The sequence below is a fragment of the Maniola jurtina genome, chromosome 8 (assembly GCF_905333055.1).
Source record: "Maniola jurtina chromosome 8, ilManJurt1.1, whole genome shotgun sequence".
In the NCBI taxonomy this organism is placed as follows: Eukaryota; Metazoa; Arthropoda; class Insecta; order Lepidoptera; family Nymphalidae; genus Maniola; species Maniola jurtina.
Window position 1 is genome coordinate 9,646,124 of NC_060036.1, and position 21,418 is coordinate 9,667,541.

A 21,418-nucleotide genomic window follows, 5' to 3' on the forward strand; every position below is an offset into this window, starting at 1 on the left:
GTAAGACCTGTAGACAGTTGAAATTCTACTATTGAATCTATGGTAGGACCATAGATAATAATTTGATAAATTTATGGTATATGGACGACTCACTTTATGCACTTGTATGCAGTCCAAGGACTTAGAATTGGGAGATTCCGGGTACGATCCCTGGCCGAATTCAGTAGGATTATTGTTTTTTGAGGAAATGTCTTACAATTACTTAAGAATAATTTTGGGAATTATTGATTAGCAGTACGGGGGAGGCTTCGGTCGTGGTTAGTTACCATCCTGCTGGCAATATCGTGTCGCCAAGTGATTTAGTGATGGTTCGGTATCACGTAAAAAAATATAATCTTAGAAGGTAGGACCTGTCAAGGAGTTCATAGACTGCCAAAAAGCACTCAGTCCTAAATAGCCAGATTCAAACTTAATTAACTGCATCGTCATCGTCACTTAACCACCAACTGTGATTCATAGTCAAGGGCTTGCTTGTAATCGAATATAATTTTTTCCTTTTTGTCTTAATTACGAATGTGGGTATCAATAGGAATTAGGTTTGCACATATATAAAATGTAAATGATTTGTTTATTAAACTTTACTTTTCCAATATTAAAGTAACTATAATTAAAAATTTAAAACAGGTAATTTTCTTCATAGTTCTCAGAGCATCTGAAAAAATAAAACAATATTATAATTCAGAAAAATTCATGGAGATAGGGTCGCTACACATGCTGACTACAAAAAATCCCAGATGCTTCAAAAAATCATCAATTATAATAATTATTTCTGCCTTCAAAAACGATCCCTTGTTCGTAGTTCACTTAATTTTCTTATAGGGGTTAAACAAGTATCTAATATTGTCAACTCACTCGACCAAAGATTTCTTCTCGATGCTAACTTTCCCGATACTGAGCGTGTCGCAGAAAGAGCTGGTATCTGATCCTCTTTGCAAAGTTATGTAATTATCACCGTATACAACCCAATTTCTTTTAACTGCGTATTCGAGAGCAAAGAAAATACGAGCTTCGAGATTTAGGTGCCAGTTTTTATGTTGAAAACCTTTCCAAACAAAATCATTAATAATAATTTAGGGTGAGTGTTTAAAAAATTGTGGAAATGACTAAATTTTCACAAGAGAAAAAGTAATGTTGGCAAGTAAAATTTGGATACTATTAGTCATATTCAAATATATTAAGTACCAGATGATGCCCGCCACTTCGTCCGCGTGGATTTAGGTTATTTTCCGTCGGAATCCCCTTTGATTTTCCGAGATGAAAAATATCCTAGGTATGCCCGCTTCCAGGATTCAAGCTATCTCATGTACAAAATAGATGATGCCCGCAACTTCATTTACTGGATTTAGGTTTTGTTAAATATCCCATGGGAACTCCTTGATTTTACGGAAAAAATATATGGCAATTTTATACCCATATAATATGTGGCATATATCTATCTCCGTGATACAAACTAACTCTGAACCAAATTTCGTCAAAATCGGTTTAACCGATAGCTAGTGAAATGCTAGCAGACTGAGAGAAGACACATTTTCGCATTTATTATAATATTAAAATTTAAGATGGATAATTAATTAGGCAATATTAACCCACACTTAATATAATACTACTCTTATTCGAGAGTATAGTCTACTTATTAGTCGACTTTTATTCAAGAACCGCTAAACATAATCCTGGAATAACCATACTGCCCCTGAAAATATAGCTTTGAGATATTCCCAAATAAGTGTACGTCCGTCTTCTTATTATTAATAGTTAGAGCGACTCACTGTCAGCCGCTGGACACAAGCAGCATGAGACCTTGTATCCAGCAGTTGAAACGAGAATGAAAAAAAAACACAAAAATTTACTAACCGTTATACAAAAGAGGAAATACACCTCTATACGAAATGAGATGCCGTATGACTTGACCGTCAGAGCTAACAGCGATCATAAGACAGGAGGGCCTCATCAATTGGAGTAACCTGAGTGTTCTGCCGCTGACTGTTGGAATGATGATCACCCGAGCGTTGGTCTGAATGGCTACAGTAGCGCAAGACATTGCAGTAGCTTCTGCTGCGTTTATTGGCATCTTGACCTGTAGTGAATTATTTTCAAACTGACAAATTAATTCAAATTTTTCAACTTATTTACATTTGTTTCAAATGAATAAATATAAAACTACTAGCTGATGCCCGCGACTCCGTTCACGTGGATATTAGGTTCTTAAAAATCCCGTAGGAGCTCATTGGTTTTCCGGAATAAAAATCTATTAATTATAATATTAGTAGAATTAATAAAAAAAAGTATAAAATAGTACCCATGTAACTTTATCTAAAACCAACTTAGTTTATCAACAATTAGCAAGAAACAGTTAAAAATTATTTTGCTATAATCCGCCAACAGAAAAAATCTGTATGGTCAAACATGCAGTTAAAAGCTAAGCACCGCTTACCTCCCCAACCAAGCAATAAAGCCAAGTTCCCAAGCAAGCACTGCCACCACCACTCACATGCACCACCACACAAGAGTTTTCCACTACTCTCGACGCACGTTTCGCCCCGACACCGGAGCATCCTCAGGAGATTTCGACTTTACAATGCTGTATTGTCAAGTCAATGCTGTATTGTCAAGTCAATGCATTGTAAAGTCGAAATCTCCTGAGGATGCTCCGGTGTCGGGGCGAAACGTGCGTCGAGAGTAGTGGAAAACTCTTGTGTGGTGGTGCATGTGAGTGGTGGTGGCAGTGCTTGCTTGGGAACTTGGCTTTATTGCTTGGTTGGGGAGGTAAGCGGTGCTTAGCTTTTAACTGCATGTTTGACCATACAGATTTTTTCTGTTGGCGGATTACAGCAAAATAATTTTTAACTGTTTCTTGCTAAACATGAACTTCCGCAAAGTAACGCCTGATTCTATCCAATATTTATCAACAATTAATTACTTTTACTGATTTTACACGTTTAGTAAACAATACAATTTGTAAAATCTTGTTTAAGAGGAAAACCTATGCGAATGACATTGACGATTTCCCCTTCAAACTAGCAATTTCGACATGTCATGACCCTCTATTGACAATTAATCAAGCAGACATTTCAATCTGCGAAATTTACGCGGACTTTTAGTATTTTGACGTAGGAGGGTAAAAGATCCAGTAAATGAATGACTACCCTGACTTTGACCTAAAATTAAGATATATGAGAATCGTTCTATATATAATTTTTATATTTTTTTTTATCTGTGTCTATACACAGTAGGTATACACTCTTAAATTATTTAAATATCAAAAACGCAAAAAAATGCGTGGTATTAATTATTATAAATTATTTTATTTAACAAAAGGATAAATTGCCAGTAAATGAACTGGGAATTTCAGTGAATGAACAAACTCTATCTAGTGCATAAACTCTCGATTCCTATTAATAAATTCTTAAGTATATTTTCGGCTTGGAATTTAAAAAAAATGTCAGATTTTCAGTTTTTGACTTATTGTATATTTTTTTCTACATTTTGCGCGATAAATCAAAAACTCTTTTACATAATAATAATAAATAAAACCTGTTTTAGAATGTATAATAGAGCCCTTTCATATGATATTATCCCCTTTGGTATAGTTATCTTAGTTTGAAAGTCACCTAAATTTTCTGGAAAACAGTCCAAATGACTACAGAGAAAATGAAACTTAACGCTCTTGTTGCATCCAAGTCGCTGGAAGTGCAACATCAGCTACTGAATGTGTTAAGAGTAGTGAGAATAATATACCGTAACACAAGTGTCTGATGTTATCAGATTTGTTCCTTTGAGCCACATGTTCTGATGCTTTTTAGACAATCTAAGATCTCTCATTAAGTGATCCAAATAATTTTGATTGAATGGTCTAAGTTGAGATGTAAAAAAGTCACTACATCGTCACTACCTTCTGAAAGTTCTTGAAATGGTAGATTAGAGGTACTGGGTTGGGGCTGAGGTACAGATTTATCACCAGAAGTCAGAATCGTTCAAATTGCAGACTGCAAGTTACAATAGAGCCGCTTGGAACAATTTTTTTTGCTGTTTCTTTTGGTAATATTCACAACGCAGAAATAATAATCATCATGGTGTTTAGATGGTTCGCGCCAAATTATAAATTTTTTTTTTAGTAAAAGTAGTTAACTATTCTTATTTGCTCATAAACGCAACGAGGAAATACAGCTTCCACATATAAAAATTGGAGTCCAGGCCTTGCTGTTAGCTGCTAATGGGTTCTCAAAGTAGCCCGAGTATGCTTGTTTTACTGGGCACAAAAGGAAAGAATGAAAGGAGCTTACCCAGTACATCTTAAAAGATCCGTTATAGATACATGCATCCTGCCATGCCTTACCTATGCCAGCCAAACATGGGTCCAGACAAAGAATATAAAAAGAAATAGTGACTTGCTAAAGGGCGATGGCAAGGTGCATAAAAAATATTCAAAGTGAGAATTGAAGACATAAGAAAAAAGACAAAGCCTACAGACACCTTGAGACATGCCCTAAAACTGAAATGCAAATGGTCATATTGTATCGATTTTTACAGATGAAAGAAGAACAGGTAGGTAGACCGAAGACGCGTTGGTCTAATGCTATTGTGCAAATCGCGAGAGAAAATTAGCTTGATAGTACCAAAGACAGAGAGAAATGGGGATACCCAAGAGGGATCCATATCCAAGAAAGAAGAATACCAGAATAAATATAAAAAAAATTCAAAAGAAAAATAAAACCGACTTCAAAATCACAAACACTAAAAAGTAAAAAATGATTTAAGTTATTGTGGTTTTTGAAGTCGGTTTTATTTTTCTTTTGAAAATTTTTTATTTCAAAATTTTTAGTGGCCCCACTGTACTATAATAATGTGCCATGCCCAGCTAAAACCCTACTGTTTACTAAGCAATTACACTGATCGCGAGCAATTTGCTCTTATCCATTGAGGAGTTCTGTTCTCCATGTCAGAAGATATTCATCAGAACTTCATCAAATTTATATGGGACCACCTGCAAAGTATACCTAGCTTTTCAAAAAAAAAAAAATCCAAATCGGTCCAGGCGTCTTTGAGCAATCGGTGAACATACATTAAAAAAAAATTGAATTTGCTCTTATCCATTGAGGAGTTCTGTTCTCCATCTTCAAAGATATTCATCAGATCTTTACCTTTATATGGGACCACTTGCAAAGTATACCCTATCAAACAAAAAAAAATCCAAATCGGTCCAGGCGTCTTTGAGTAATCGGGGAACATACATAAAAAAAAAAATACCGACGAATTCAGAACCTCTTCCTTTTTTTAAAGTCGGTTAAAAATATACTAAGATTTACTAACATGGTGTTATACCACAGAGTAGCAAACAGAGGCAAAATTTATAACTATTTTGGTAGGGTTGGCACTGGAGGATACAATTTAATTAACAATAGTTATTTGTTCAACAAGATGGTAAAGTTTGTTTTTGTTGTGATTGCCTAGTTTAAATATCGATCTTTAAATATCGATCGATAGATCTAAATATCGATTTTGAACGAAATCAGTCAATTTAGAAAGAATTATAAATGGTGCCAACTTTTTTAAATTTTGGTTACAGTTTCCTATTTTGTGATCCCAGGGAGCTCTAAATATCGATTTTGAACGAAATCGGTCAATTAACAAAGAATTTCAAAATGGCGTCGACTTTTTTAAATTTTGGTAACAGTTTCTTATTTCGTGATCCCAGGGAGCTCTAAATATCGATTTTGAACGAAATCGGTCAATTAACAAAGAATTTCAAAATGGCGTCGACTTTTTTAAATTTTGGTAACAGTTTCTTATTTCGTGATCCCAGGGAGCTCTAAATATCGATTTTGAACGAAATCGGTCAATTAACAAAGAATTTCAAAATGGCGTCGACTTTTTTAAATTTTGGTAACAGTTTCTTATTTCGTGATCCCAGGGAGCTCTAAATATCGATTTTGAACGAAATCGGTCAATTTACAAAGAATTTCAAAATGGCGTCGACTTTTTTAAATTTTGGTAACAGTTTCTTATTTTGTGATCCCAGGGAGCTCTAAATATCGATTTTGAACGAAATCGGTCAATTAACAAAGAATTTCAAAATGGCGTCGATTTTTTTAAATTTGGTAACAATATCCTGTTTTGTGATCCTAGGGATCCTCAGATATTGATTTTGAACAAAATCTATGACAGTTCAAGAAAATAGATTTTAAACACTATTTAAATTATTATCATTAACATTAAATTAAATGAAAACACGACGCGCGACGTGTACTGCAGCCCCTGAGCTTGAGCACAGGCCGAGCCGGTATAAACCGATTTCTCTCCGTACGCGACGTAGCGCCTGTGCTCACGCACACACGCGCCTCAAGCTTGTAGTAGTGTACCTATCGTAGCGCGCTTGTATGAAGCTTTGACTCTGTTCGCTACTCATGTGGTTATACAACGCAATACCACACTAACAAACACTCGTACAAACATACAGACAAGTATATACTCACACACACTCACACACACACATGGACGCACGCACACGCACTTTTGAACGGTTTGAACGGAACACGGTTTTGAAATTGAAATTGAAAAAAGTGTAAGAATTTGTAAGAAAATATTTAAAAAAGGTATATCAGCCGGTTTTTTATTCCAGCTCTTAATACATGTAATAACGTCCAATCTGTTCATTTACTTGAGCCTTTACCCTAGTACCTAATTATATCGACCGCCCCATATCAAAACAAAGTAAAAGTCATTTTTCCGAAAATCGTTTTATGTCATAAGCCTAACTTTCATAGTATGTCCCGTTGTATTGTAAGGACACCCACATTAAAGTAAAATTAAAAGCTAGTAAGTCGCTTTGACCATTTTAAAACATAGTAAGTCTATGAACTGGCTAGGTTTTTTATAGATTAATGCGCCTTACTAAGTTTTTCAAAGGAATTAGATTAAATAAAATAAATATCACCCATTATCTAAATACCATGTCAAAACAGTAAATACTTAATGATGCATTAAAACTTAAAAGTAAGATAGGAAAAGTCAATGACCTCTACATGTCAACTGTTAAATATGGTTTGCAAGGGAAATACTTTGCATACTTACATAATGTTTTTAGGGTTGCATATCTCAAAAGGAAACACGGGACCCTTATAGGATCACTTTGTTGTCTGTCTTTCTGTCCGTCTGTCCGTCTGTCGTGTCTGTCAAGAAAACCGATAGGGTATTTCCCGTTAACCTAGAATTATGGGCAGGTAGATAGGTCTCAACTCTCATAGCCCAAGTAAAGGAATAAATCCGAGAACAAATTTCGTGATACTAGATCAACGGGAAGTACTGTATAGGTTTTCTTGACGGACGGACGGACAAATGGACAGACAACAAAGTGATCCTTTAAGAGCTCCGTTTTTCATTTTGAGGTACGGAACCCTAAAAAAGAAAGTGATGCACATCTAATGAATAAATGTGTAGGCCAGTCTTCACACTAAAATATTTAAACCCCTTTAATTTAAAAACTGTCATAGCCTAGTGGTTAGAACGTCCGCCTCCTAATCGAAGGTCGGGGGTTCGATCCTGGAATCACGCACTACTAACTTTTCAGTTATGTGCGTTTTAAGCAATTTAATATTGTATATCAAATCTTTGAAAAGAGCAACCGCCGAGTTTCTTGTTGAAGACTACGGCCTAAACTTCTCTTGAATTTAAACCACTTACTAGGTTTTGATCTGAGAAAGAAATTTGACATTAATTGACAAAATTGAGAGACCTAAGCTTGTATAAGAACACAGAAGTGTCATAATTCGTGTTCACTTTGCCTAACGTCTCTCGGAGAGCAGAGAGAGATTTAAACTGTTTCTTATAATTATTGGCCATATTTCAAATGCGAAAGTGTGTTTGTTGGTTTAATATTCAATCACGCTGCAACGGAGCAACCAGTCGACGTGGTTTTTTGCATGGATACATTTAAAGACCTTGAGAGTGACATCTCTCTCCGCATCGTATTCTTTATTGCTGAGGGTTGTGACCTCTTTCCATTATTCCTACATCTAATGGTAGGTTTTCTTGGGATGCGATGAGTTCAAAGAGCCTACGGAACTCGACTAGAAAAACGAGATTTTGACTCTTAGGTTTAACGGTTATGAATTAGTTATTATTATCAGTGATAAAATTGATTAGGGCTGCCAGGTAAAATGACATTTATCTCGGAAAATCAAAGAGTTTCCACGAGATTTTTTCCAAGTTTTCGCTACTAAGTACATATATTATGAAGAGGAAAGGTTTGTTTGTTTGTTATCGATAAACTCTGAAACTACTGAACTACTTGCATTAAAGACATAATCATCAACATCAACCGACAGACGTCCACAGTGAACATAGGTCTTTAATAGGGTCTTCCACATGCTACGGGTTTGCGCCGCCTGAATCTTTGCGCTTGCGCTTGACGACAATCATGCTTTAAAGAAAGCAATGATGAGGTCCAAGTTGGAGCACGCTTACCTGGAAGATGCCTATTCACTCTTGGCTTGCAGGTATCTATGGTATATATGGCAGGAAACACGGCCGCAGAAATGGCGTTCCAACCTTTAGGCTCTCCCCATTGCCCGCAGCATGAATCTGAGCTTCCTTATGATGGTTATATTATGTACATATAATATCTCATAAGAAATCTCTAACACACAATCCAGCTAAGTAGGTCCAATTTCAAAAAAAGCTAGCTAGCCGACAAATCTAACTCAGTTAGGCAGCCTTCGGGAACCTTCGAGATGTCTCTCGTCCAAAATTCCTCAATGCTTGAAGACCAGTCTTTGAATAGTGCATGATGTCAGTGATGAAAAATGGATCCGAAATATAGGTCTTTTTTTGTACACAGGAAATGCCTGACGCATACCCCTCCGTCATGTGGGACTTACACCAAACTTGCACTACTACGAAATCCATTTCGGAACACGGCGCCCGAAACGAGGCGCGCTATCTCCTAAAAAACATAGGTATAATACCTATTTAGAACACTTACTATCTGTCATCATAATCTATGACAACCTCCGAGTATTTACCTGGTAAAACCGTAACTTTCGAATAAATTTTAGTATATAAGCACGCTTCATTTAGAAATGAAAAAATCCCTATTTTATTTTTCAATGATTATAAACACAACTTTCATTCAAAAATAATAAGCTTAAATTCATTTTAAATAATATTTTGCGACGAAATGACGCGCACAGTCCTTCCGCCATGACAGTCCAGTGGACACTGAATTCCATAGAGCGCCTGCAAGAAAATAAATAGCACAGGAAGTTTTTTGGTTAGTTTTAGATTATTTAAGAAACGAAAAACATTTAGTATAAAACTAACAGTTAAAATTGATTGCTAAACCTAAACATATCATTTTCTGGAGGTTGGCTTCAAAGTATCAAGATGTTAAAGAAAACTTTTACAGAACAAGTTGCGAACAGCAATGTTTTCAACTTGGTTTTTTTTTTTATTGGGATAATGTATACTAAATAAAAAGAGGCCCTTATAATCTTCACAAACTGAAGTTTTTAATTGCATGTATTTAATAGCTGTTAATGCTTTAGAAAAATAAACAATTTACTTCAAAGTACAGCATTTTTGCGATTTGTCAAATAGCAATTACCTTAAGGGATTGTAGCACAAGTCACTCTTAAGACGAAGTATTAACAATAAACATTATATCAAAGTATAGGTACCTAGGTAATAAAAGTTACCTCGTCAATTATTCTCTTAAAATTTATCTTGCTGGTAACTAATGGTTCAACAGTGTAGCACAACTGGTTTATGCCATACAAAACTTCTATTATATTATCTGGACTAGAACATTCCGCAAGAATGAAGCCGCTAACTCCGTCCATTATGGCATTTGTCACATCTGATATTTCATTGTTAATAAAGAAACCAGTTCGGAGAGCGTTATTGAAAACTCCATAAATGTACAATGATTTACCAGCCTTAATAGTAAAAAAAATGATAAATAAAAACAAAGCTCAAAAAAATTATCATTAAACCATTAACATACTAAAGCACCATTAAAGCTGCGCCTACGCAGCATTGCCTTATCCCGTGGTCTTGGCCGATTGCTTGACGTCATAAAAGATATAATCTATACTCTATACTAATAAATAAAATTGGAGTGTCTGTCTGTAATTTCGAAATAACTACCGCATATTAAGGTCATATGGTTATTTGAACGATACTATAACTGAATCACACGTTTTTAAAATTTTTGTCTGTCTGTCTGTCTGTCTGTTTGAAAAGGCTAATCTTGGGAACGGCTGAACCGATTTTGACGGGATTTTCACAGACAAGTAGAGAATTGACCAGGGAGTAACATAGGCTACTTTTTTAACCGACTTTCAAAAAGGGAGTTGTGTTTTTCTACCTATGTACACCGAAATCTCCGAGATTTCTGAACCGATTTGCGTCATTTCTTTTTTAATCGATAGAGGAACTTTGCGACATTGTTTCATAAAAAATTTGGGAGTCCAACTCCTCAATCCTGATGCTGCAGGGGATCTGACCAATCCACGCGGGCGAAGCTGCGGGCATCAGCTAGTGAATAAATAAAGGCTTTATCGACCAACACACAAATTACAACAAGCAATTTAAAACTGTTACAATAAAAACTCTTATTCCGTCAAAACTACTTTTAACTGCAAAAAAGTAGAAAAAACTAGTTGTGGCAACGATGATGGTCAAAAGTAGTTTTGATTGAGAAATATTGGTTAAAAATACTTTTGACAAAAAAAAACTGTTAAAATATTTCAAATCTGAGTTCCCAGGCTCCACTGTCCCATTCCCGTTTACTTATTTTAAGTACGCCTACGCCAGAAGACTGCGTGGATTCGAGGTGCCCCGATTTAGTTCTGTTCCTCATTCAACCTAATCTCGTAGGTAAATAATTATCTTACTTGTAAACATTTTCCAGCTATCCATTTTTGAATTTGCGGCATTCGGTATTGTTTAGAGGATTCTACTTCATATGGTAAATGCTGTCGAGACAATATAATTCCATCGCTTTCCTACATTGTAGAATGTAGACAGTCAATTTAATTTTTGAACAAAAAAGTTACATGTATGAATATGTTCAAAATATGAAAATCAAATAATTAGCGAATACCTATTTTGTTTTGTACCTTAATTATATCATTAATATTTTCTAGACATTCTTCACTACTTATACCAGCCAGTAATAATGGTCTTCTGACTTTTTTCGACGCTATGTATTTCTTGATAATTTTTATTGTATCAGGATGTCGGGCATAGTTTATAAATATACCATCTACCTATCAACAGAAAACATTTTATTATTTGATTAAAGTGTTTATCTACACTATTGATGTAAATTTTATATGCAGAAAAATTTATTAAATATATTTGTTATGATATTTACAATATTTGTTTTAACTATATACGATCATTTTAACTAAATATACTCAATACGATCTGTTCATATCCCATTGTAATAAAAAATCTGATTCACTTAGAAACGTACTTGATTCTGTAAAGCAAATTCCACCATTTCGAAATCTTTTTCGGTTACCAACGGTCCTGAACGTTTTGTATTTCTAACACATAAATCACTCATACTCGTTAGTTTACCGCCCTTTGTAACGACACATTTTATAGACGTTTCATCAAGTATGCATATACATTTTAAGATGATTTCATCAGCGGCTATGGAAATTTCTGTTCCCACTTTAACATCAACAGCTATCAAAGGATAGTCAACAAAAATGTTGTTTTCATTGCATTTGTTAAAAAGCGATATGTTGTGAAATAAAATTAATTCAGTGTTATTCTCAAGATTGATGAAAGAAATATCCTGAAAAAATACCTATTAGTTTTTGCAAATTATTATCACAGCTAACTACTATGTTGTACATATTAAGGTGTTATAAAACATAGTAGTAGCCGAATAGTATATTCGGCTGTATACCAAATACCGAATATTCGGCGAGGCCCCTGACCGAATAGCCGAATATTAGGCAAAAGTATTCGGTATTAGAAAAAAGAAGTAAACTACTTCCTAAAAATGCAGAAAAGTTAGTCTTTCTGCACCATAACCTTCCCCTTCTAAATTTTGATTATGAAAATAATTCAAATGCATAGAAAAATTCTTAACTTGTTTAATACAGAAAATGATTAAATTATGTACCTGTTTTATGTACCAATGACTACTTAATAAATGATTATAAAAGAAATGAGAACCTCACCCTTCTAAATTTTGATTACCACAATAATTCAAATACATAGAATCCTCCATTTTTCCAATTCAGAAGATGATTATGTGCCTGTGTTATGCACCAATGACTACTTAAATGATTATAACAGAAATGAAAATATGAATATATACGTAATCAATCGATTTTAATTTTTCATTTTACCAATTATGTCTCTATGACAAAATATATTATTTAAATATTCGGTATTCGGCCGAATAATATGTAGATATTCGGTATCCGGCTGAATATAATAAAAGCAGCCGAATAGACCGAATACCGAATAGTAACCGAATATTCGTTGCAAGTCTAATATTTTTCTATCGTAAGCCTTGTTAAATATGACTAATAGTCCCTTTTGCCCTCAAGATAAGCTTAAACTTATTTTTCCATTACGAATGTGCGAAAATGAGTAGCGAGTGAGTGTGAAAAAGTGAGAACTGTTAATTTCATGTTGGCAAACTTATGGCATTTATAACAAGTCAAGAGTCAAGACTATATTCACCTACACTGATTCGGAAATCAGTTTCAGAGAATTTCAAAATTCTCACGCATGCCTATTTTATTTTAATTTATTTTATCAATTAAAACTCTTCTAAATATTTACATAGATTCGATTCTTAGCTAATAATAAATCCATGGTGGTGAGCGGAAATGTGGGTTAGCCTGTGATAGCCTAATGGTAACGACGTAGGCCTGCTAGTCGAGGGCGTGGGGTTCGATCCCGAGAAAACCTGCATGTCTGAGGCTTTCCCTTAATGTTCTCCAAGGTGTGTGAAATATGCCAATCTATATTTAACCAGCGTGGTGGACTGTGGCCTAGACTTCTCATTCTGAGAGGTGATCCGGACTCAGTAATGAGAGGCGTGGGTTGAAGTGATGATTATTTTAAGGTAATAAAAAATGTTTCAAATTCACGAACATTCTCCAATAGGCCTGTTTTCGCAAAGCACGTTTTCAACGTTACACATGTGGCAATAGGCCAGTTAGTCACGTCGTACTTCTCACAACAGGCCAGCGATGCTTTGTTAATTTTGCCAAGGAGATGCATTTTATCTCCCCTGGTACTCCTCGACAGTTTGAATCTAGCTATATTCATACCAGCTTCAAGCATTCTCTGTATGTCTACTACACTTATTTGGGAATCAGCTGGAAAATTAAAAACAGGTAAGTACTTAGAGCATAAATGTTATCATAATCATCATTATTAACCGATAAACGTCCATACGTCTGGATTATAGGGATATAAATTTTATATACTATATATAGATAAGAATACAGTAAACAGGACAAAAATCATTATCAACTGTCGATATCAAAATGTTTGATAGGTATATCTGATGTAAAAATACCAATTTTCTTCCCAGCTGATTTTACAATATATGTAGGTACCTATGAATTCATAAGTAAGTACTTATGAATATACAATACCATAGACAATGTTACGTTCATATTATATGACGTAAGTATTCGTGCGCGGTGATGAGTAGGATAGAAAATATAAAACGTGTGAGAGTAGAAGAGATAGTGCTCTACAATCGAGACCCCAGTGTCGCAGTTTTAAGAATTTACTTTTGATACATAATATAGTCATAACTGGTCATAACGTATACACAATGAGGTTATAAATTAGAAAAAAAACTAGCTACCCAAGGACATATTGGAAGCATCGATGTATATGGATGGGCCCTTCGAAGATAAAAAACGCGCTCAAAAAGTCAAGAGAATTTGCAAAAATCTCTTGACTTTGTCAATGACGATGACATAAGATTCAAGTGTATTTTTGCGGACGGAATTGTATGGGAAAGGCTAATCCATATACATCGATGATTGGAAGTCATACTTAACGTAACAAAGACTGGACATCTTCGGTATTTATATGGTGAAATTTTTAAAGGGTCCGATGTACTGAAATCCACATCTGTGAATAAATCTATGTTCTCTGGTTTCTTGTCCGACATACTCGTATGCAATCAATTTCTTTTAGTGGTTTGATGTAATAAATAATGATATTATAAAATTATGGTTTTCTTAAATTCACCAAAGTAATTTATTATGGTTTTCTATTAAAATAAGTAAGTAATGTTTAATAACTTATAGGTAATAAACACTTATAAAAATTCCATAAAACTCTTTATAAAATAACCACAACTATAACATCTCTGCATAACATTTAACAATGTCTTTAATTTTATGTCAAAACATTTTTTTCTAAATTGATAATGCTGGTAGCAAACTTTATCTATTTGATGGCAGGTTTTAATACAGAAGTATAATATAAAAGTTGGAACGAATTCACATAAGATTCACATAAGGTATTTCTGTAGTTTGTATTTATCTCAGACCAATGATCCTAAGTATTCAGGTATTCATCAAGATAAGAAGATTCATAAAAGTGGTTATTCTCAAAATATATGTTTTTTTGGGTTGTAGAATAATTTATCAGATATAATATTATTTCTATTATTCTTTATATTTTGTATGTTTATAGCTTAACTAATACCTAATACCTACATCCCATACACCTAATGCTGTTTCTGGATTCTGTAGGAACGAGTTTTCAGATGTGTGCGGCCAGATTTTTACCCTAAATAAACTTGCATTATGAGTTACGACCATATATTTCTTTTTGAAGTTTTAAAATAGTATACAACCAATTTTGTTAAAGATTGTATTTATCAAAGTAAAATATACACAAACGGTGTCTCAAATTAAATATAAAATACAATATTTATTGTAGTAAAATCTTTAAAAAATATTAATTATTTAAACAAAATATATTAATCAAAACGTGCAAAATATATAACATGATTGAAAAGACCATAATTAGTAGAATAAATACGGATGGTGAAAGCTATGATAAAAAAAATATGATCCTTTGATAATAAACTTGGGATTGCATCACGCTACGGCATTTATGAAAAAGAGGGTACTTTGTATTTGATATGATTTAAACCCCTTAGAAACAGCTCCTATTCCTTTTTTATATTTACTCTTTGCTTGTTTAGAATACATTAGTAACTAGACAATTCTTTGGAATACGGGCACCTAAAAGAAAACAAAATCATATTCTAAAATAATCTAAATATTTTAGCTGGCTGACTGACTGATTTACCTATCAATGCACAACTCAAACAACTAGACAGATTGAGCTGTTTGGCATACAGATAGCTATCAGGACGTAGATATCCACTAGGAAAGGATTTTTGAAAATTCAACTCCTAAAAGGGTAAAATAGGGGTTGGAATTTTTTGGACGTCCACGCAGGTGAAATCGCGTGCTTAAGCTAGTTGAGTATGTAAATGAACGACGAAGCGAAATTGATTCTCATACTGGAGTAGCAGCGTAACTAACTGAGGTCAAAAATGTGTGAACAGATCAGGTGTGTTCGATTCGATTGTATGGCCTTACTCAGACGCATCCTTACTTCAAGTGTGCTAAATTTTTGTTTAAAATTTATCATACGAAAACTTACTGCTCTTCTTCTTCGAAAGTCGCTGTCAAAATATTTATAGTATCAGCGTAAGAACTGTTCGGATCAGATTTTCTCAATGTTACATATGTACTCCCATACTTGAGCAATTTATGTCTTATACCATACGACACTGCAAATTTAATACGTGCTGCCATTTCCTCCTGCCAATCCTTTTTTGCCTTTTCTACAATAAATAATTGGCATTATAAAAGATTTTTATTAATACAAATCGTCTATCACTTGAAAATCTCCACCACAAAAGACTGGTTTTGATCTTCATTTCGCCAATGTAGCTTTTAGGCTCTTGTCTCGCCTCCAACGAGGAAGCGACTAGCTACCGACTATTTTTTCGTTCAAAAAACTTACAAACCTTGTATGATTCCGTGTCAATAAAAGAGATAAATAAATGTATAATGTATTATTAGTTAATCATTCACTGTACACACTGTCGATGTCGGCGAGAACTCTCTCACCACTAGTCCGTTGCTGCGACAAGAGCTACCAAAGGAAAAACTGGCTCAGCGGGTGCGAGTAATCGCCCGTCAAACTCGCACACTCGCACATTCGAGCAACAAAACTACCCCAACTACACACTCCTCGTGCTCCACAACTCGTTTTTAGTTTTTAGTGACGGTCGGACAAGTGCCCACGTTGAAGGCGTTCGACAACCGTACAAGTAAACCATGAAGGTTAACGCTTCGGCATTGTGAAGTGCCGGCAACATCATTTAAACTGATAACTTACTGCCGTAGATTATGGGAATAACGCCATAATAGATTTGCAATTTTCTCGCCACAGTTGGACTTGAGCTGACAGTCAATATAATTTTATCTGTTGCAACATGAGTGACGTGAACTGCTGATTTGCCGCTCACAGTCGGAAGAATGATTACTAACGCTCTCATTTGTCTCGCAGCTATAGCACAGCCTAGGATACAAGCTTCTGCAGCATTGACTGGCATTTTGATCTGTAAAAATACAAGCCGTAATTTCTTAGGAACCTCAAAGTTTACCAATTAAATTAAAATTTATTAAATACTAGATCATGCCCATGACTTCGTTCACGTGGATTTAGGTTTACAAAAATCCGAGAACTCTTTAATTTTCCGGGATTAAATAAATTAATCAGTCTATATCCCTCTCCAGGATGTAAGCTATCTCTGTACCAAATCGTTCATATAATTTTTTGGTGTTTTGAAAACTCCGTGGAAACTCCTTGACTTTCCGGACCTACAGTAACCCATGGCCTTCCTCCGGGAGGCAAGATATCTCTGATATAGATACATTTTCATAAGTGATTATGGCAATAACTTCATCCATATTTTATGTGTTTTAAATATTCGTGGGAACTCTTTAACTTTCCGGAACCAAAAGTAGCCTATGTCCTTCCCCTTGACACACTTTCACATCTATAATGTTAGTAAGGATACTGGATATTAATTAAATGGTTACTTCTTTCGATGCTAGCCAGAACTGTATATCCTTTGTTCTGGACTCCACTGATCGACACACAGAGTCAAGTAACTTTACAGCTTGGATCAAGTTGTCAGCACCCTGATAATCTTGTAGAATTAATCCTGTCCGATGGGACACAGCATTGGTTATATCTGATAAATCACCCAATGATATCTTGCCATCTTGTAAAATACTTTCGAGTATATTTCCTGATATAAAGAATGGTTTTCCTAACTGTAGAAGAAATGTCCATTTTACCATCACATTCATGAATATGTATAGCAAAATTACATTATAGTTTAATCAATCGATATACATTTTACCTTTCGACATTTGGCACCAACTTGTAACTGAATTGCGTGCATTTGATACATGTCAGCTATTTGGAATGCAAGAAATTCTCTGGCTAATATAATGCCATCAGACTCCTGAAAATACTAAAAGATTAAATTACCTATTTTTTAGCCCATACATTATAATAATTAACACCGCAGTATTTAAAAATGAAATTCTCGTAGTATATAATTGTGTATTATACCTAAGCAGAAGCAGATCGACTTTATAAAAATAAAGCGTGCAAGCTTAATCAGCAGTTTTGGCTATATGTCTCACTCAGTTGATTTCTCCTTTTTTTGTATTATGCAGATAGGTATTAGAAGTTATAAAATATATTTAAATACAATACTTTTGACATATTAAAATGATATAAAAAATAAAGTACCTAGCAGTCCAGCTCTGTACTCCAATTATTCACAATCGTACAGAAAAGAAAGTGGTCCATACGTAAATCATTAGAATATTCTTACTTCTATAATTGTATCGATGTTGTCGAGGCCTTCTTGGTCACTAATGGTGCTAATCAACAGCGGCACTTCTGTATCCGTGTCTGCGTACAAAGCTCTGATTTCCTTTAAGGTCATCGGACTATGAACTACCTTTATTATTAGGATATCAAGCTAAAAGTAATAACAAAAATATTTTTAAATTATTATACCTCTTCAGGCTCAAAATGTTGAATTCTCATAATGATGAAATTGCAAAATATTGAATTTTGGAGTTGCAAAATGAATCCCAATATGTTGGATTCGAAAAGGGTGAATTTCAATTCCCAAAATGTTAAATCCCAAAATGTTGAATTCGCAAAATGTTGAATCTTAAAACAAACTGGGTGAAACTACATAACAAAATTTTAGTATGAGGAAGAGTATACGCTCGAGGTAATCTGATTTATTTTTATAGGAATTGATAGCGCAATTTCTCTCGGCTGCCATTATTTCAACACTGAGTGCTACGAAAATTTCAAAGTTTTAAAATTAAAATTGAGTTAAAAGACTTTATAACAACTTTATCTAACATAGTAAGTAGTTGGCCCAGATAAGGTAGACAATTAAACAAATAAAGCCAGTTGAATTTGTAATATTTGATGAAATTTATAATATGTATGTACCTATATACCTAATATGTCCTCAACGCTGTGTCTAATAGATTACGCAGTTTATTTGGTAATAATGTATTGGAAATGATAAGAAACTTACACGAAATTCTTTAGCAAATTCTATTAGCTCCAAATCAATTTTACTTAAACCTGTGGGTACTTCGCGTGTGACCCCACGAAAACAAATATATTCACAGTTGCCCAATTCTCCTTCCTTTACAACTTTACATTCGATAGTTTCAAAATCGACAACTTTAGTACAAATTAAGCTGATATTTCCTTTGCTCAAAGTTACTTCAGTTCCTTCTTTAACTTTCTTCAACACATTGTGGTCATCTATGTATATTCTGCTATTAGAACAACTCTCGCAATATTTAACGTTTGATGTTATTTCAACGATATCGCCCTTTGTTAAATGGTACTGCTTATCTGGTCCCTGAAATATACTTTAATTTAAGAGTACAAGCGGAATTTTCAGAATTTCCCAAATATTTCTTCATTCAACAGAATGATACTTAGGAACTATAATTAGCTAGAACTTGCTTCTTAATTAAAGTAATCGTATAACCTGGTATCAAGTGAGTGGAACAAATATTTATACCTAGACTTTGATGAAAACAGAACTTATAAGGAATTATTATTTGGTCAAAATTATCCTATTTAATATTCATACTATTCCATACTATTTAATATGCGAAAAATCATACTTATAAAGCGAAAGTGTGTCTATCTGTTAACTTGCATCCCGGAAAATCAAAGAGTTCCCACGGGATTTTTAAAACCTATATCCACGCGGACGAAATCGCGGTCATTATCAGCTATTAGGCACTTGATAAGTACGAAAATACCTGGCATAAACGACCAGTTCTAATGCAAAAGTGGGGTAAATCTATCGATACGGCGATCGGCCAAGTGGACACCTCGTATTTTTCGCAGCAGAACTTGACAGCGGATTCCAACATCGAAAGCAATTTTATTTTATCTCGTCTCGTGACATTTGACATTTTAAATCTTATTATGTGCAGACCCGATTCTATTAATCGCCGTATATCGATTTCTGAAATGCTTCCTGTACCTGGAAATAGAATGGATGAATTTTGTAGAATTGGTTTTATTGGAAGAAAGACTTGCGCTTGACGACAATCATGCTTATTAAAAAGCAATGATGTCTAGTTTGGCTCACGCTTGCCTAGAAGATGCCTATTCCCTCTTGCCTTGAAGATTTCATACTATTACTAGAAAATAATAGATAGATCCTAGGTCAATTTAACTAAGCGACCAGAGATCTTGATCTAGGATTATGAGTTTTAGCTTCAAATAAATACATACGTATGTTTTTCTTATGGGGTACTATGGGTACTAAAGGTTTTGTAGATAACTCGAAATTTACAAAACCCCCGACTCAAAAACCTCTGTAAGAAAACTAGAAAAGAGCTGATAACTTTCAAACGACTGAACCGATTTTCTTCAATTATAGCTAAGAACACTCGATCAAGCCACCTTTCAAACAAAAAAAAAAAATTAAATCGGTTCATTCGTTTAGGAGCTACGATGCCACAGACAGATACACAAATACACGAAGTGAGAAACGAGTGAAGCCGCCCACACAAGGCCCTGGAGTGCGGAAATTCCTATCCCACTATCACACGAAGATCTATCGGTATCGCTAATAAGCATAGATATGTCTAATAAGACTCACAGAAAGTGACTATAAAAGGAGTTAGCCTGTAAGGTTTTTCAATGCTATCATCACTTAGAACGATCAATTCGTCATCTGTATAAACTGATTGCCGAATTTTAAACATGATAATGTAGATACTGCACGAAAATTTCTATGCTATATTTAAACCACCATAAGTGGTTAACCATAGCTTTATGGGTTAACCCATCATACTGGTTAGATAATATTCAAAATGCATGTTTGATTTAGGATTTAGGTAAATATTATATAGTGGATATAGTGAATATATTCTCTGATTACAAATGGTTTTGCATTGGCAAGAATCTGTAGGTATATGAAATAAAAATTATAAAAAAATACTGTTATAAAAAACATAAAAGCACATCACAAAATATGTATAGTAAAATAATAAACATAAATCTTCATAAAAATACAAATTCATAAAAAACCTTTAAAAACCATATTATTATGTCAATAAGTATGACACAATCACAATGTAACACGGACACAAACTTTTTATTTTCATTTTTTTTGGTATTATTATCACAGACTAAAGTCCTTTTACAACGTAGCTTAAAACTTTTCGTCTGATTTTACATGGATTTTTAGCCCCCGACCTAAAAGTTATAAGTTTTTTATACGTTTGTCGTGTGTATCTGTGTATCTGTCTGTGGCATCGTAGCTCCTACACTAATGAACCGATTTTAATTTAGTTTTTTTTTTTGTTTGAAAGGTGGCTTGATCGAGAGTGTTCTTAGCTATAATCCAAGAAAATCGGTTCAGCTGTTTGAAAGTTATCAGCTCTTTTCTAGTTACTGTAACCTTCACTTTTCGGGGGTGTTATAAATTTTTAATTTACACGTGTACCCACAGAACCTAGAGAGTAGTAATTCCTTGCCATTTCCTTGCACAAAACAAAGAACGCTGGATGATTGTTCTATCGCCTATAACATAATATTTTTCGATTGCAAGTAATGAAAAAAATGAGGAAAATAAAAAGTGACAAAGCGTTAGTAACAATGGAATCTTTGGCAAGGAATCGTCGTGTTTGTTCTGTTCGCGGCAAGCTAATGGACAAACAAGGGTCGCTGTGGCAATGTTGATTTTTAGTTAACGTACAGGTTTCCTCCTTGTATCTTGCAAGATTTATTTTCACCCCGGGCGAAAGCAGCT

General features: G+C 34.4%; 1 protein-coding gene across 1 annotated transcript; it reads right to left on the reverse strand.

The window, feature by feature from the left end:
* Positions 1-559: 559 nt before the first annotated feature.
* On the reverse strand, positions 560-20,648 carry LOC123867900. The gene is made up of 17 exons (XM_045910217.1): positions 20,264-20,648; positions 19,413-19,639; positions 18,665-19,000; positions 17,936-18,085; positions 17,453-17,557; positions 17,127-17,363; positions 16,420-16,642; positions 15,676-15,859; positions 14,044-14,108; positions 13,123-13,349; positions 11,474-11,803; positions 11,115-11,264; positions 10,890-11,000; positions 9,690-9,929; positions 1,852-2,074; positions 853-1,042; positions 560-652 (listed from the first exon to the last, which is right to left on the reverse strand). Exons 1-17 carry the CDS (start codon positions 20,367-20,369, stop codon positions 616-618), a joined length of 3,141 nt encoding a protein of 1,046 aa, XP_045766173.1. The 5' UTR covers positions 20,370-20,648; the 3' UTR covers positions 560-615.
* Between the last annotated feature and the right edge of the window lie 770 nt (positions 20,649-21,418).

Excerpts from the sequence above, each read along its gene's own strand:
- LOC123867900 (XM_045910217.1), bottom strand. The coding sequence starts at position 20,369 with ATGTTTAAAATTCGGCAATCAGTTTATACAGATGACGAATTGATCGTT. Across the intron at positions 13,350-14,043 it reads TCCAGTCTTTGTTACGTTAA|CTGATTCCCAAATAAGTGTA; the intron begins GTATGACTTCCA and ends TTAATTTTCCAG. Across the intron at positions 11,265-11,473 it reads AATTTGCTTTACAGAATCAA|GTAGATGGTATATTTATAAA; the intron begins GTACGTTTCTAA and ends TTCTGTTGATAG.